This window comes from Condylura cristata, unplaced genomic scaffold (genome assembly GCF_000260355.1).
Source record: "Condylura cristata isolate star-nosed mole 26May11 unplaced genomic scaffold, ConCri1.0 scaffold00023, whole genome shotgun sequence".
NCBI lineage: Eukaryota > Metazoa > Chordata > Mammalia > Eulipotyphla > Talpidae > Condylura > Condylura cristata.
In genome coordinates, this window is record NW_004567124.1 from 24,985,101 (window position 1) to 25,002,021 (window position 16,921).

Genomic DNA, 16,921 nt, shown 5'->3' on the forward strand with positions numbered 1-16,921 from the left:
TGAATCTTAAAGGGACAGCCCACCTGCTGGCAGAGCTCACCATGAACTAGGCAAGGGGCACCTGTGTCCTTTCTGGGCAACCATATGTGCACACATGACTGTATATCAGTGCCCACCCAATTCTACCCTTCAACCCATGAAGATGAGGCCGCTAGTCCCCTGGGATGCAGGCCTGGGGGGTGACTGTTGACATTGTTTCCTTGTGAATGGCACCCCCTGGAGACAACCTGCATAGCTACACATGGGACTCCTGCAGATGGGGCTGTTCAGACCATGGGGGTGCAGGAGTGGTACCCGAAAACACACCAACCCATGCCACCCAAGCCCCAATGCCAGAGCTTTGTGCTCACCGCCAGCCTGGGCCGCCACCCACCCTGTCTAATGGAGTTGCTGCCCCAGGGTGCTTCCAAGCTCTCTTAGCCACGCATCGCCTCCCACCCCAGGTGATGGATCAGAAGCTGTCAGGACAGAGAGCTGCACTGGAGCGCGGCCAGAACCCTCTGCCCCTATACTTAAGCCTCAACGTCAAAGAGAACAATATGGAGACCCTCGACTTCAAGGGTACAGTTCTCAGTCCTGTTTACTCCACCTTCCACCACACACCCATCCCAGGTGCCTCCTCTATAGCCAGAGGGTCCCCCCAAATCATATAAGAAACTCCTGTGCACATTGCTCAGCCTTCTCAGTGATTCCAACAGCTTCTGGAGCTGGTGCCCATGGGCCTGAGGTTGGGGGTCGGGGGGAAGGGCTGGATGGTGGTGGTCAGGTCAAGACAGGCAGCCATGGGAGGTGTCTTTGGACTTCTCACAGCTGCGGCTCACCCCACCTTGTTCTCTTCTCCCTCCCTGTAGAATGGGTTGAATTCTCCCCCTATGAGGTGGGGTTCCTGAAGTATGGAGCCTTTGTCCCTCCTGAGCTCTTTGGCTCTGAGTTTTTCATGGGGCAGCTGATGAAGAGACTCCCGGAGTCCCGGATCTGCTTTCTGAAAGGTGAGAGGTGTCTCTTTGCAGGCTGTGGCCAGTCCTGGGTCTGACGGATGTGACTCCCATCATCAGATCTGGCAGAGCCCCTGACAGGGGCAGGTGTGGCTGTGGGGAAAGGCCACTGGTATCCCAGGTGGGGGCCACCAGCGAGGCAGTGGGGGGCAGGTGCTGAGGTCTGAGGCTGAGTTGAGATTTGGCCTTCAGCTATTTGGAGCAACATTTTCTCCCTGAACTTGTTGGATGCCTGGTATGACCTCACCAGCTCTGGGGAAGCCTGGAAGCAGCACATCAAGACCAAGATCAAGAACCTGGGTAGGCAAGAAGCTGGAGAGGAAGGTTCCCTTTCGGTGCCTGGAGGGGAGGGCAAGTGGCCAAATGGGAGCCCTGGTCCCTCACTGGCAGATGTCTGATTTCTGGGTACAGAGGAGCCTCCTACCTCCTCGTCGGGGACCTCCTCATGGTTGAAGGCCTCCTGGCTGCAGCCCGGAACAGCACTGGCTAAGGCATTTAAGGGTTTTCTGACGGGCAGGCCGCTCCATCAGCACAGCTCCAACTTTCTTCGGGGCCTCCAGTTGCACCAGGACTATTGTGGTCAGAAAGGCTTCAGCACCTGGGCAGGTAAGGGCCACTTCCCAGAGTCCCCAAGTAACGAGGCTGGGTTTCTGGGGGAGTTGGACCATAGCTAGGCTAAGTAGAGACCTGAGGTTCACAGTGTCCTTTTCTGGGGTCTGGGTGGGGAGTCTTGGCAAGGATCAGGATGGCGTAAGCATTCAAGGAAGGACCCCAGAAGTTAGAAGGGGATGTGGAATCAAGTAGGATGAAGGATGAATGGCTGATCTGCAGCTGCCCTCTCACTAGACTCTCAGTTGGACTCCAGCCCTGGCCAGCTGACCCCTCAAGAGTGCCAGCTCTGTCTGGTGGATGCCTGCTACTTCATCAACACCAGCTGCCCCTCCATGTTCCGGCCAGGACGCAGACTGGATCTCATACTGTCCTTCGACTACTCCCTGTCCTCGCCCTTTGAGGTACCTCGAGCCCTCTGCCCAACCAGGCCAAACTCCAGAGGTGAACAGTAGGCGGCTGGGCTACTGGCCCAGAACTCTCAGGTCCCCAGAGGGAAAAGGGTGACAGGCTCTGACCCACAGGGGCCTGCCAGGGGCCCGGTTGGGAAGGGGTATGGAGGTGCTAGGGAGATGGAGGTCCTGGGCTCCCAGAACAGGTGGACATGGAAGAAACTTGCCACATCTACCCTGAGGGTAATAGCTAACCAGAGCTAGGAGCAGACGCCACCTGGTTCTCATTCATATCCTGTTCCCCTGCTTCTGTAGGGCAGTGACACAGAAGCAGGTCTCCTACTGAGGCTCTCAAGGCTCTGGGACTTAAGCCATCCACAGCAATCCAAAATGGCAGCAGGGTAATGGGCCTGTACCTCAACTGAAGATTTTAACCCAGCAATATTTTTTAAAACAATATAATCGTTTATTTTTACATCATTTTGTGCCTTTTTCCATCTCAGTTGTGATCCCCGTGGGCTTCCCATCACCAAATCACCCGTGTGCCATCACCATAGTCCAGTGCACTTCCCTCCACCCACTGTTTTTGATCCCATTCCTCACTCCATCCCCATAAAATGTCTGTGGTATATAGCTGTTCATCATTATTATTATTATGTTCTCACCTGGTCTGTTATACTCCTGCTATGAGTGAAACCATCCGGTATTTTTCCTCTTCTTTCTGGCTTATTTCACTAAGCTTGATCTTTTCCAGCCCCATCCATGTTGCTGCAAAAGGCATGTGTTTGTTTATGTATTTATTTATTTTTGGTTGCTGAGTAATATTCCATTGTATATATGTACCACATCTTTTTAATTCAGTCATCCACTTTTGGGCATTTGGGCTGTTTCCATGTCTTTCCTATTGTAAATAAAGCATCAGTAAACATGGGGGTACAGGTTAACCCAGCAACATTTTAGACCACAGGGATCCCTTGCTCCCTCCATGACACTGTGTACCTTAACTGGGCCTTGACCAGAACAGAGCCAAGCCAGCCGTCTGGCCACTGAGCAGCCACTTTGGCCTGGAGCGGTTCTGGCTTTGGCTGGGTTGACAGGGAAGTAGCTGACTCTCTTTTTTCCCACCAGGCTCTGCAGCAGTCTGAGCAGTACTGCCGGGCACAAGGGCTGGCCTTCCCCCGAGTGGAGCCCAGCCCTCAGGACCAACAAGAGCCCAGGGAGTGCCACCTCTTCACAGACCCCTCCTGCCCCGAGGCCCCTCTCCTGCTGCACTTCCCCCTGGTCAACTCCTCCTTTAGGGCCCACTCAGACCCCGGTAAGGCAACTCTCCAGCCTGACAGCCTGGCAGCCGGGTCCTCAGGGGCTTTGCTGTTGACAGTCCCCAGCATCCCTGAGGCCAGTAGTGGGGAGGAGTACTAAGGCTCCTCCCATCCCGTGTCAGGACACAGCAGCAGCCAAGTCCCCCAGAGGCCTCTGCCCAGTCGATGCTCTCTCTCCTCTTTGTCACGATCCCAGGCTCCCTGGCCTCCTTCTCCCTGTGCTCCCCTGCTCTTCTGCCCTGAGAGTGGTGTGTGGGGATGACCCAGCCGGTGCCAGCCTGCACTGTCACTGTCTGCAGCCACTTCACCTCTGCTCAGGCACCCGGCCACCGAGGACTTCCTCAGAACTCTCCAGGCTGAATGCCAGGAAAGAGAGGCCCCAACCTACGCTTAGACTCCATTGAGACCTCCTGGGGTTAATCTGACCTCTCTCATCCTACTCCAGTCACGACTAAGACCCTTTCTCAGGAAGCCAGGCCTCTATTCCAGGGTCCCCAAAGCATGCCTTCCAATCTTCACTTCCTGCCAACTTGTCAGACTTTTATTTCCTTTTGGCAGGAAAAACTAATCTCTGCCTTTTTGTTTTATTCCTGGCTTTCCAGTTCCTGTATAATTCTAAACCTTCCAGCTCTCTTCTTCTTTTTTTTAATTGAAGTAACATTGGTTTAAGTGTTGTTTGGGATTTGGAGGTGCAACATCTTCCCCTTGAGGGGTTGCCAGCTTTGTTCTTCACAGGCTCAGCTCCCATCTTGTAGTTCTCCTTAACAAACACTGGCTCTTGCAAAGCAAAACCTCTGTTGGTTTTCAGACTCTTCTTTCATCATGCTTTTTTTTTTCTTTTTTAAAGATTTATTTACCCGTACAAGAGCTGGGGTGTAGGCCAGAGGTGTGGGGAGCAGTAGGCAATCCACCAGAGACAAAGTGGGAAGCAGAACAGGCAGATGTACTGAAATATACTGCTGAGGGGTGCAGCGGGCAAGGCATGTGGATCACCTCCCCTCTGGAGAAAGAACTTGAGCTAAAGCAGCTGTGGCGAGCATCACTATACTTCGCTTTAACTGGTTGCACCACCAGGAGGGCCCATCTTTGTTCTACTTTACCCCTCAAGCATGCAGAATGCTACCAGGGGGGCTGAATAGCTTAAGGAAATGAGGAAATTGGCAAACACTCTTTATCTCAAAACAGTGTCCGACTAGCTACATTTATTTTTCTGCGAAAGGACACAGAGGACCAGGAGGAAAGCAAGGTGCCCACTGGGTGGGGAGCAACCCTCCCTGGGCCCAGCTGTGGCAGCTGCTGGGGCCCACTCCTACCCCTTCTTCCCCCGGCAGGTGTCCGGCGCAGCCCTGAGGAGCTCCAGGCCGGCCAGGTGGATCTCACGTCGGCCACTTCGCCCTATTCCCTGTTCAACATGACCTACAAGGAGGAAGACTTCGACCGCCTGCTGGGGCTCAGTGACTACAATGTGCGCAGCAGCGCAGATGCCATCCTGCAGGCCTTGAGAGCTGCTCTGAAGCGCCGGGCCCACGGTGCCAGGCCTCCAGGGACACGGACTTGAGGTTGCTTGGGCTCTAGGAACCCAAGGGCCACTCTCCGACCCACCTGGGGTTGGGGACTCAACCCAAATGGGTAGTGAGCAGTCACAGCCTTCTTGGCTGCAGTTTCCAGGCTCTGCCAGGCTGGGTGCCCCTCTGCCCCATGTCACTAGCTAAAGGGGTTGCATGGCAGTCAGAGCTCCCCCTCATCCTCATACTTGACTTGAGAGGACCTGAAAATAAACTCACCAGACAGTGTGAGAACAGCTCATCTAACCACACATTCGCATGTAATTGTTTTCATGCCTGTCTAGAAAGGATTTGGGGTACAAGCTGTTTCAGAGGATATCACCTCTGTTTCAGAGCAGGGTAAGGGGGTGACCTGTCTGAGAGGTAGCTCCAAGCATTGCACATTACAGTATATCCTGAATCTTCTTTCCCTCCTGTACTGTTTTTAAATGACTTTAGTGTGATGTCATCCATATTGTGTGTGTGTGTGTGTGTGTGTGTATATATATCCACTTACATTTTTTACTGTCTGTCTTTTATATTAGAACTATTCTAGTGGGTGTGAAGTGGTAATCCAATATGCATTTCCTCAATTACTAATCAGTAAGAATCTTTTCCTGGCCTTTTGTGTATCTTCTTTTGAAAAGTGTCTATTCAGATCTTTTGCCCATTTAAAAATTGGATTGTCTGTCTTTTTTACTGTTGAGATATGAGTTCTTTATGTATTCTACATATTTTCTACAAGTCCCTGATCTGATGTATAGCTTGCAAAATTTTCTTGCATTCTGTGAGTTGTCTTTTTACTTTCTTGGTGACATCCTCTGAAACACATGAGCTTTTAATTTTGAAGATAATTTCTTTTGTTGCTTGTGCTTTTGGTGTCATATTTAAGAAACTGTTGTCCCATCTAAGTTCACGAAGAGTTACACTTAAATCTAATTACACATCTAGGTTTTAGCTCTTAGACCTAAGTACTTGATCCATTTTGAGGTAATTTGTATGTGGTGTGCAAAAGGGAGTCAGCTCAGTTCTTTTGTGTGGAGCTCTCTAGCTATTACAGCATCATTTGTTGAAAAGACTGTTCTTTCCCTATTGAGTTATCTTGATACTCTTGTTCAAAATTAAGCATAAAGGTGAGGGCTTATTTTTGAATTATGATTCTACTTCCCTTATCTATTTGTTTATCCCTATGCTGAACACACTGTTTTGATTACTATAGCTTTGTAGTAAGTTCTGAAATCGGTATGTGTTAGTCCTTTAGCTTCTTTATTCTTCTTCAGCATTGTATTAACTATTCTGGGTCCCTTGAATTTCATATTAGCTTATCAATTTCCATATTAGCTTATCAAAGAAGATAGCTGGGATTCTAATGGGGGTTGAATTGAATCTATAGATGTATTTGTAGTATTGTCATCTTAATAATTATAAGTCTTCTAATTCATTGACATGTGATATCTTTCATCTATTTAAGTCTTATTAATCTCTTTTAAAATATTTTGTAGTTTTTAGCATACAGAGTAACACTTATTTGGTGAAATCTGTTCCTAAGCATTTTATTCTCTTTCATGTCATTATAAATGTAAATTTCTCTTAATTTTATTTTTTTGGATTGTCATTGCTATTGTAGAGAAATACAATTGATTTTTATATACTGATCTTTCATCCTGTAACTTGCTAAACTTTTTAATTCACTCTCACTATTTTCTTTCCTTCTCCTCATCCCACCCCCCTCATCTTCTTTTCTGACTCTTTAGAATTTTCTACATGCCAGATTATGTTATCTGCAAATACAGATGTTTTATTTTTCTTTCTTTGTGATCTGAATGCTTTTTATTCCTCTTTGTTCTACTCTGTCTCTAGAATGTCCATTGTAATTGTGAATAGAAGTGGTGAAAGCATCTTGTGCCTTCTTGGAAAGCATTCATTCTTTTAACAGTAAGTATGACGTTAGCTGTGATTTTTCTTAGCTGCTCTTTAGCGGGTTGAGCAAGTCCCCTTCTATTCCTTGTTTGCTGAGTATTTTGTTATGAAAGGTATTGAATGTTGTCAAATGCTTTAGCTGTGTTTATTGAAGTCACTGAGTCATCTTTGTCCTTTATTCTATTAATGCAATTTATTACACTATAGTCATGTGCCATGTGACAATGTTTCCATCAAAGATAGAGCCCAAATAATAGGGTGGTTCTTTTGCATAGCCAAACTGTAGTCGTTACAATGTAGCATTTTTCATCAGCAGCAATCCCATAATCTCATGTTGCTGCTTTTCTTGATAGCATCTTTGCTTTTTATGACATCCCCTTAGAGTACAAAATCCACTGCTAACATTTCCAGTAAGAGGCAGGACCTGGTAACTGACCTGGAAACAAAATTAAAAGGGTTAAATTAAGCACTAGGAAAGTGGAGAATTGGTGGTAGCAATTACTTGCCAGCCAATTTTGTCCTGTTCCACCACAGCTACAATCAGGTGGGAGGAAGTTACAAACTTCATTGAAAGCAATGAGACAAAATTCTAGAGGGACCTGTATCAGATATTGTAACTGGAAGACCAGAGTTTGGCCCACCTGTCGCCACCAAATACCAATAAAGTAGACAGGAATTGCATTTTTTTAAAAAGATTTATTTATTTATTCATACAGAACTGGGGTACAGGCCAGAGGCTCAGGGGCAGCGAGAGGCTTCACCAGAGACAGAGTGGGGAGCAGAACAGGCAGATCAATGAAGTGCACTGCTGAGGGGAGCAGCAGGTGGGTCAGGAGAGGTCTGCCACACCATGTGGTCACCTCCGGGGCAGGCAGGAATCGAACTCATGCGGAAGTGACTTTAGCTTCTCAGTGCTGTGCTTTAACCCGCTGCGCCACCAGGGAGGGCCAGGAATTGCATTTTTAAGGTGCATTTTAATCAGAGCTGGCAATCTGGAAGACAGAGGTTAACCTCCTAAAGAAACCACCTTAACGTTTCTTTTCCAGCTGCCTTTTTATAGTGAGTTAAACACAGTTAAGCACTGAGCAGCCTTCACTGCTGCCTGGAGATTGTGATGCCCAATCCGAGCTCCTTACCAGCCTCCTGGGCGCCTGGCCTCACCGCCTCCTGGTGTGCTGAGGCTGATCTTCAGACAGGGTGGCTCCCCACACACCCCCAGCTGTGTCCTTGGGCTGGAAAATTAACTCAGAGCAGACAGGCTTAAAAAGTGTGTGTGCAGACTTCCTGCTATTGTGCTCAGTGTCTTATCCCATCCCTGCCCCGCACCCCAGCCCCTATCATTCTAGGGAGACTTAATGATCTGGATTGAAGACCAGATATAAAAAGTGTATCCCTCTCAGCATCAACTGACACAAAAAGTTTGTGAGGTTGAAAGAAAAATCGGGGGCCCTCTACAGGATTGAGTTTACTGCTAGTCATCTATCAGATGACAGCATCACTGTGCAACCTTTCTGGAACGAGACAAACGGGCCACTCGTCATCCCATCTGGGCATGCAAGAAAACAAATGAAACCACCAAATGAATGCACTTTGCCCTTTCTTGTTTAGTGTGAGAGAGTATTGCTTTCTTAGCCCTGGCTTATTCCCCACCTTAGATAAAGGTTATTCAGATACCCAGTCACCTAATTGTCCTCACCCCCTGATAGCACCCAATCCAGAACAACATTTCACTTCCTTGAACATTCTGTGAGTGGCCTCCTAAGCCCCTCCCACCACCCACTCACTGAGATACTCCCTGGTTCCCCAGGTTTGTGGTCTCCTTGTTGGAACAGGCACCAGTGAACTCAAATGTATTGAATTACAGTGGTGTTCTGGTAATCTTTGGCTGGTGGGCAGCAACAAGGGTTGAAACATCGGTGAGTAAACTCAAAAGTGGCAAAACCAGGACTGATGCTGAAGGCTTTAAAAATCAATAGGCACTTTGTATGTCCTGCATCTTTGGATATTTAATTTGTCACATACTGTATTATATCATGAAGAACTGAGATAAACAGAGGTCCAGCCATTGCCCTGGGCTACTGAAAGTTTATCTCTGGGTCTCTGGATTGTCTTGCCTGATGGCAGCAAGTTTTTGTTTGATGGACAGCTTGACAGCTGGACAACCTAATAGTGTGATTCATGATGGGGTCTGGACAAGTTCTGGCTTGTGGATATCTGGGACTAAGGGGATAAGCCTGATCTACCAGAGGGTCAGCCACATGAGCAGTGTATGGTCATATTTCAGTTAAAAACTCTGGACACCAGGCCCTCCCTGGTGGCCGGCAGGTTAAAGCACAGCACTAAAAAGCTAAAGCCACCTCAGTGTGAGTTTGATCCCTGCCCCAGAGGTGACCACCTGGTGCAGCAGACCTCTCCTGACCCACCCGCTGCTCCCCTCAGCAGTGTGCTTGTCAATCTGCCTGTTCTGCTCCCCACTCTGTCTCTGGTGAATCCTCTCACCACTGCTGCACCTTTGGCTTGTACCCCAGTTCTATATAAATAAAAAAAAACTCTGGACACCAAAGTTGCAAGTGACCCACCCAGACCCACGGAGAGTACTCTGTGGGCATCCTCACAAATGGTGGGCAGAGGCAGGTAGGACATCAGTGACTCCACAGGGAGCTGACAACTGAAAACTCTACACTTAGAGTCCTCCTGGACTCTGCTCTGCACATCTCTCCCTTTGGCTAAGTTCAATTTATATCCTTTCACTATTAAAAAAGCCCATGTGGGGGAGGTGACCCACATGGCACAGAAGACCTCTCCTGTCTCACCCGCTGCTCCCCTCAGCAGTGTATTTCAGTAGATCCATCTGTTCTGTTCCCTACTCTGTCTCTGGTGAATCCTCTCACCACCCCTCTATCTCTGGCCTGTACCCCAGTTCTGTAAGCATAAATAAATCTTAAAAAAAAAAAAAGACCTATAGTTCCTGGGGGTGGAGAAAAAGGAGCTAGCTCTCTTATACTATTGGTGGAAATGTAGACTGACCCAGGCCCTGTGGAAAAGAGGATGGAAGCTTCTCAAAATATAGCTATCTGAAGAACACAAAAACATGAATTAGAAGGGATAGGTGTCCTTTTGTGTTCATTGCTGCACTTTACAATAGCCAAGTTATGGCTATTGTGCCCAATGACAAGGTAGATTAGAAAGATAAGATAGGTAGGTAGGTAGGTAGGAGATAGATAGATAGATAGATAGATAGATAGATAGAGATATATACCTACACACACAATGGAATACTACTCAGCTATTAAAAAATTAAGGCTTGCTCTTGCAATCATATGAATACAACTGATAGGATTATGCTAAACAAATTAAGTAGAAAGAAAAATATTGGATAAGTGAACTTACATGTGGATTATAAAGAAACTAAACAAAAGATCAGGTGAAACTAAAGCAAACACACCTTTGAAATCTGATGGCATAATTGAGACAACCAGATAGGGAGGGTGCGGGAGGGTGGGGGCCAAAGTGGTGAGGGAGACCAGATGGGCTATGATGGAGGATTATGGCTGCTTCGGTCGAGGGTGTGATAGGGCAACATACATCTGAACCTATAGCCCTAAGTCATATACAGTGTGATAAACCAATTGTAGCACAATATCGAAAGGATACAATTACAAAGAGAAAGAAACTGTAATGAATAGTGGGCTGTCTTGAGTCCTGTGGGTCATCCTAGCAGGTTATCTAATTGGGGGTACTTGGAAAGACTTGCAAATTTGTAGCCAGCTGATCTGAAGTAAGGGTGGTCCTGGGGACCATAGGAGTTGCCCAGGTGTCTGAGAGCAGCCTTGTGGGGAACTGTGACCTCAGGCTGCAAGATTTGGTAGGCTCCCTTGCAAATGGGCTCAGAACTTGGGGGTAGAATCTGGTCGACTGTATCCCTCAAACTTGCAACTTGGTTGAACCAATCACCTGTGCTCCAAAGAGTGAGAAGGTGCACAAGCAGAAAACAAAACACCTGTCCCATTTGGGGAACTTTCAATAAAGCTAGAGAGTTCCAGATAGCCATAAAGTGGGCCACGCTGAGGTTCAAGGTCACATTTGGGATGAGAGTGTGCCCTTCTGTGTGTTTGTCTTTCTCACTCCACCCCTGACTGGCTGCTCTACCCCAGGCCTCCTGACTACCAGGCCACCTGATCAGCCCCACCTGATCTAGGTGAGGACCGTGACTCCAGCAATTGTCAGGTCCCACCCACGGGCTCCCACGGGGATTGCACAAGACTTCCTGCAGCTAGTGGGCCCTTTCCCAACAAGTGACAGGAGACTCAACAGGCTGTCCTGTTCGTCACCATTTCTAGGAACTGCGTTGGTACTCCACCAGGGAGGTGGTGGGTAAAATGAGAGACACTCCTTTTTCCTTATCAACAGTGCAAGAAGGTTTTAGAGAGTTTATACATTTTATTTAAAAATGCATAGAACAAATGAGCATAACATAAATATAACTTCTTGATGAATTTCAACACAAATTCAGAAGTTATGAAAAATTCAATAAATTAGGAATAAAAGGATTTTTACTCAAACTGATATATCTGTAATTGTTGATTCCTCTTGACTGGGCCAACAGACCCGACTATTTGGTCAGACTCTTCTGGATATTTCTGTGAAGATGTTTTTTGAATGAGATTAACCTTCAATTAGGGACTTTGAGCAAAGCCAATTACTCTCCTTAAATTGTGTGAGCCTCATCCAGTTAGCTGACACCTCCATAGAACACAGACTGGCCTCTTCCACACAGGGAGTTCTGTCAGTAGGCTGCATGTGGATTTATATGGCAACTCTCCCCTGGGTCTCCAGCCCTACAGATTTTGAACTCACCCAGTGTCCAAAATCTTGCGGGCCAATTTCTTAAAAGTAAATCTCTCCTTCAACAGATGATAGATAGGTAAGTAGGTAGGTAGATAGATCTTGTAGGTCCTGATTCTCTGGAGAACCCTCATTAATAGAGTACCCATTCGATGAAGTAATTTGTCCAAGGTCACAGAGTCAGTGAGAGGTGGAACCAGGGTCTGAACCTGAGCCACGTGCAGAACCCACCCACCGGGCCGCCCCATGTGCTGCTACAGCCCATCTCTAGAGGCAGAACAAGCTGCCCACATCGTTGCTTGCGGTGCAGATCTGTGGTGGACTGGACTGGCAATGTGTCATAAGCCAGGCCCTAAAGAATTTCTCATTCCCTTACAGGATCTCTAGAACAGCTAAATCCGTGGTGTGATTTGGGCCTGAGCTGCCCAGGGTTGAGCGACCAAGGGAGTGCCAGGGCTGTGGGGCTTTCAAGGCAAAAGTGGACAAACAGAGACAGTTTGGTGACCCTAACACCTGGCTTGAACAGGAGCAAGCTAACCTGGTTCTTCCTAGAGAGGGGCTGAGAGAGGTAAACACCTTAGGGCTCTTCACCTGTAGGTATAATGGCCCACACACTCATCTAGCATGACCCAATCAATGTCTTGAGTTTTTTAATCAGAAAAATATGTTCCCCTGTGAAAGGACCAGCCAAAGTGGGAATAAGTGTCCCTTCCTCATGGAGATGTGGAAAGAGGAGCTAGAAGCATTTGTCTCCCAGCATAAGCCCTAGGAGGAAGTTCTAGTTCTTTTCCAACTCCAGCTCCTCGGGGAGGGGTCTGGTCTTCTGGGATAACCTGGAGTGGGCATGAGCAGCCCACACCCTAGTTAGAGAAGGCAACAGAGATGGGGGTTTAAGTCCTGTATCCCCAGAAGACTGACCATCCTTAACTTCTTTTCCTTTAAGATTTATGTATTTAGCCCTACAGAACTGGGGTACAGACCAGAGACTCAGGGGTGGCTTAAGACTTCACCAGAGACAGAGTGGGGAGCAGAACAGGCAGACCAACAAAGTACACTGCTGAGGGGAACAGCAGGTGGGTCAGGAGAGGTCTGCTGCACCATGTGGGTCACTTCCAGGGCCAGGGTTCAAACTCACATTGAAGTGGCTGTGGCTCAATTGTAGTTCAGTGCTTTAACCTGTCGCACCCCCAGGGAGGGCCCTTAACTCACTTCTAAGTGAAGACAACAATAACCATGTCACAGCAGTCCTATAAGGATTACACAGAAAACTCTATGGGAAGAAGCTGGCATATCTAATACAGGGTAGATTACTTGATAAATCATGGTAATTAAAATTTTTTATGGTTACCTTAGTGAGGTACCTGTGTTCTGATTGTGAAATGGAGATGGAGAATTTTTATTTGCATAATTTGGTTCACATACAAATTAGCCAGAGATTGTGACATTTGCTATAATATGCCTGGTTTGGAGAAGTCAGCAATAAACCAAACCATGGTTGCAGTTCATAAAATCACCACTAGAGGACGCTGTTGTCAAATGACCGGTGTCAAGATGGGGGAGGGCAGGAAAGACATGGGTGGGGGTGGGTGACAGAGCATTCTCGATCCTCTGGAAACTTCCCACAAAATATGCTTTTAAATTCATGTAGCAACCTTAAATATGAATTGGTAACAAGATTTTCCATGCATGTTCAAAGAAGGACATAATTCAGAGCCAAATTCAAAGACATGAAGGCCTAGCGTTAGCCTCCCCCTGAACTGCCTGCCATGCTCTGCATGACTAGGGTGTCTAGCAGTAGTAAAATGGACAGATAAATCTTGGTGTATTCATGCAGGGGGATATTGAGCAACACTGGAAAATGAACACTGTCTCTACCCAGGACAAGATGGATAGACTTGTAAGCAATCTGTTGTCTGTAAGATACTGAAACCTGACACCCTGCCCTGGGGGCTCCAGCATCCAACCCCAGAAGCTGCTGTGGGCAGTGCAAATGACAGAGGTGGTGGGAGGTGGGCATTGCTCCTATTCCCCTCCCCCACACCACCCCACCCCTACTCCTCCACAGGACGTCCTCCTGAGGCTCAGGCTGCAGGCAGAGGCAGGCAGTGAGGGCAGGTGGCAGTGACACCCCTACCATGCTGCCCCAAGGCATGGGGCCCCTCGTTCGGGGCTCCAGTGAGGGGCATGGGGCCCCAGGGCCAGCTCCAGCTCTGAGGATCCTGCAGCTGTGGGCAGTAGAGAGGCCCGTGGATTCCGTGCCTGTATGGTGGAATGGAATGATCAGGTGTGAGCTATGAGCTGATTGGTAAGAGGTCCAGCGAGCCACAGGAGTGAAAAGGGTCCAATCAGACTTGTAAGTAGGGAGAGAGGGGGCGTCAGAACCTGAAAGCAGATACAAGGCAGAGCAGGTGCCAGCTCGGGACCCTTGGGTGCTCAGACTCTTGAACGGACGCTGTTCCTGCCCTCTAAGGAAAGGAATCCTTCTGTTCGGGGCCTCTGAGGAGAGAGGCCAGAGAGCTATGTACAGACTGGGAGCCCAACACTTCTGACTCCATGTCTGAGCCCCAAAGGCATTACATCTGATGCCTCTTTATGGGTGGTGTGAGCCAACAGCTCACCAACAGTGGTTAACACCATGTTTCGGACTGCTGCCTCCTAGTGACAGCGGTGACCGTCACTACTGGCCAGTGCTAGCCAGCACTCTGGGGCCAGGTCACCTCTGAGAGCTGTTAACTGCTCCTGACATCCGTCACCATCTCCTGGGGCTGCTGCCCCCAGAGCTGGTCTGGTTCAGCCTCTGGTCTGTCCATCCTGACCTTCAGGCTGTGTGGGCCTGCTGTGGCATCATGGCAGCTACCTAACTCAGGTGCACCGCCTGTTTAAGCTGGGCCCTCTGCTTGCCACTCTGCCACACGCTCCAGGCCCTCATTGGCAGGACAGAACCATCTTGGATGAGGAACATTGTGTGGGACATCTGGACATCGTGGGCACCACCTGGGGTGAGTCAGTCGGCCGCTTTGGCCTTGAGAAGTCTGTTTCCCCTGTTTGTTACATAAGCCCCACTCTTGTTGTTCCCGAGCCTGAGCGGTCTTGCAGTTGTGTGTGGGGGGTGAGAGCCCACAGAGAGTGATGTGTCCTCTACCTGGCACTGTCCGTAGGACGCTGTAGCCTGTAAGACTTTTTCAAAACCAGGTGTGAAAGAAAAACACGGAGCAACTCCATTCACTTTAGATCGATATAAAGTTCCAAACTGCTCAAATGAATGCTGGTACAAGAAATCAGAATCAGTACACCTCAGGGGATCAAGACAGGAAGAACTGGAAGAAGAAGAAGCAGGATTTTAAGAGGCCGGTGAGGTACAGTCTCTTAATCTGGGCGATGGTTCTGAAGTCATTTTGGAAGTGTTGGGTTCGGAGAGTGGGGTCCGTGGGTTCACTCCGGGAAGGGTTTAACCAGCAGCACTAGTGAGATTCCCAGGCGAGTTCCTCCACGAAACAGAAATGTTAGCTATAGCCAGAAGGGCAGACTTGTTACAAAAGAAAGAAAAGAATACAGGGCACTTGCCCAGAGACAAGCGGGCAGAAAGTCCTGCCCCCAAAGGGAAGGGTTTGCTAAAAGAGAAGCCTGCAAGGTCACAGGGGGCAGCCAGGGGAGGAGAGCTGTGAAGTTCAGTGAAGGGAACCACTGGGCCTGGGCACAGTCGGGCAGGAGGCTCTTGCCCCTGGCCAGTGCAGAAACCGCCCAGATACAGTCTTCTTTTCTCTGGAGGGGCTCATTCCTTTGTGGGATTGTGAACTGCTGTTAAATTAATTATTTCTTGGGTGGGCATCTAGGAATTTTCTCTCTCTTTGCTTTGACTACTACATCAATGGGGAAGGACTGGTGATTCTTTGGCAATGGCCCTCAATTTCCATATCCCACCCCCAGTCTGTACCTGGGATTCTTTACTTTTCTATAAAGCTTGGTTAGTGACTGTTGATTATCCTTACCTTGTAGCTCCAGCTTCTGGCCTTAGGTGAGGCAGCTTCTGGTCCTATGATGCCTCCTTTTCAACTTTTATCCTCCATCAGTAGCATAAGTTAGTTCAATGGGGAAAATTCATCAAATTGCACACTTAAAGTCATTCATACACTTTTCCGTATGTTACGTTTGGTTTTTTAAAACCTGGGGGTATCAGCCTCTGTATAGTGGGCTGTAGTAACTTTCAATTTACACCCATCAGCAACATTTCTTGGGGTTCTTCTTTGTTTACAACCCCTGCCCATAGCCTCGGGTGGGTGAGAGGCTGGCCTGTCCTGATTTGTCATCTCTGGGACACTGGGGACTGACCCAGAGGGCAGACGCGAAGAAGGTAGGTGAACTGATCAAAGTCTTTCCCGAGGATAAAGGTGCCTGCTGAACAAACTGCCCGCTCGAGGTAGGGGTTGCTAGTGGGGCCTGCCAGTAGCCCCATCCCCGCAGATAGAGGGGAGCGGTCTCCATTTGGAGGAAATGAGAATTACAGGCAGAGAAGCAGAGCCAAGGCATGAACCAAGACAGCAGGTCCTAGCTGCTTTGAGGCCGGGCTCTCGTTCCTCGACTTTGCAGGATATTTATTTCTCAATCTCATGAGCTAATCTGGCATCCTTCCCAGCAAGATGAGGCAACAAATTGCTCTGTGTGCTCAGCTTGCTTCTGATACCTACAACCGAAAGAGTCCTGACTAATGGATCCATTGAGCAACTGGGCGGAGGCAGGGCCCAGGCTGCAGCAGGAAGCGGAGGAGCATGGTCCCCGGGGAAAGTGTCAGCACCCAGTCCATCTCATCTGGGAAGGGCCGGGAAGTTTTTACAGCCTGGCACTGGTGTCTTTCATAATCTTTGTCTATGCCAGGGGTGATGATTAGCCCCCAAGGGAACAACATGTAATCTCCCTTAATTTGAGATTATATATTTTTAAATTGTCTAATGGCTTTGAACCTCCAACCAGTCTCCTTGAGAAATATTTATTCCCTTTTGGATTTCTTCTGTCAGAAGAAATGATTTCTAATCATAAACCCCCCAGGCTAACTTAGTCCAAAGGGGTGGGTCCTGGCCATTAAAATCCTGGGGAGATGGGACCCTCCTTGGTGGCGCAATGGGTTAAAGCACCACATTATGAAGCTCTCCGAAGCCACTGCAGCACTAGTTCGATTCCTGACCAGGGAGCTGACCCACGTGGCGCACAGACTTCTCCTGTCCTGCCCACTGCTCCCCTCAGCAGTGTATTTCAGTAGATCTGCCTGTTCTGCTCCCCACTCTGGTGAATCCTCTCACCGC

General features: G+C 48.4%; 1 protein-coding gene across 1 annotated transcript in view; it reads left to right on the forward strand.

The window, feature by feature from the left end:
* PLA2G4D (phospholipase A2, group IVD (cytosolic)) overlaps positions 1-4,873 on the forward strand; it is a 24,458-nt gene extending 19,585 nt beyond the window's left edge. Inside the window, exons 14-20 of the mRNA XM_004687556.1 lie at positions 444-561; positions 852-989; positions 1,188-1,295; positions 1,407-1,601; positions 1,842-2,008; positions 3,125-3,311; positions 4,647-4,873. Of these exons, the coding sequence (XP_004687613.1) occupies positions 444-561; positions 852-989; positions 1,188-1,295; positions 1,407-1,601; positions 1,842-2,008; positions 3,125-3,311; positions 4,647-4,873 (1,140 nt within the window). The remainder of the gene's footprint in view (positions 1-443; positions 562-851; positions 990-1,187; positions 1,296-1,406; positions 1,602-1,841; positions 2,009-3,124; positions 3,312-4,646) is intronic.
* Positions 4,874-16,921: the final 12,048 nt, after the last annotated feature.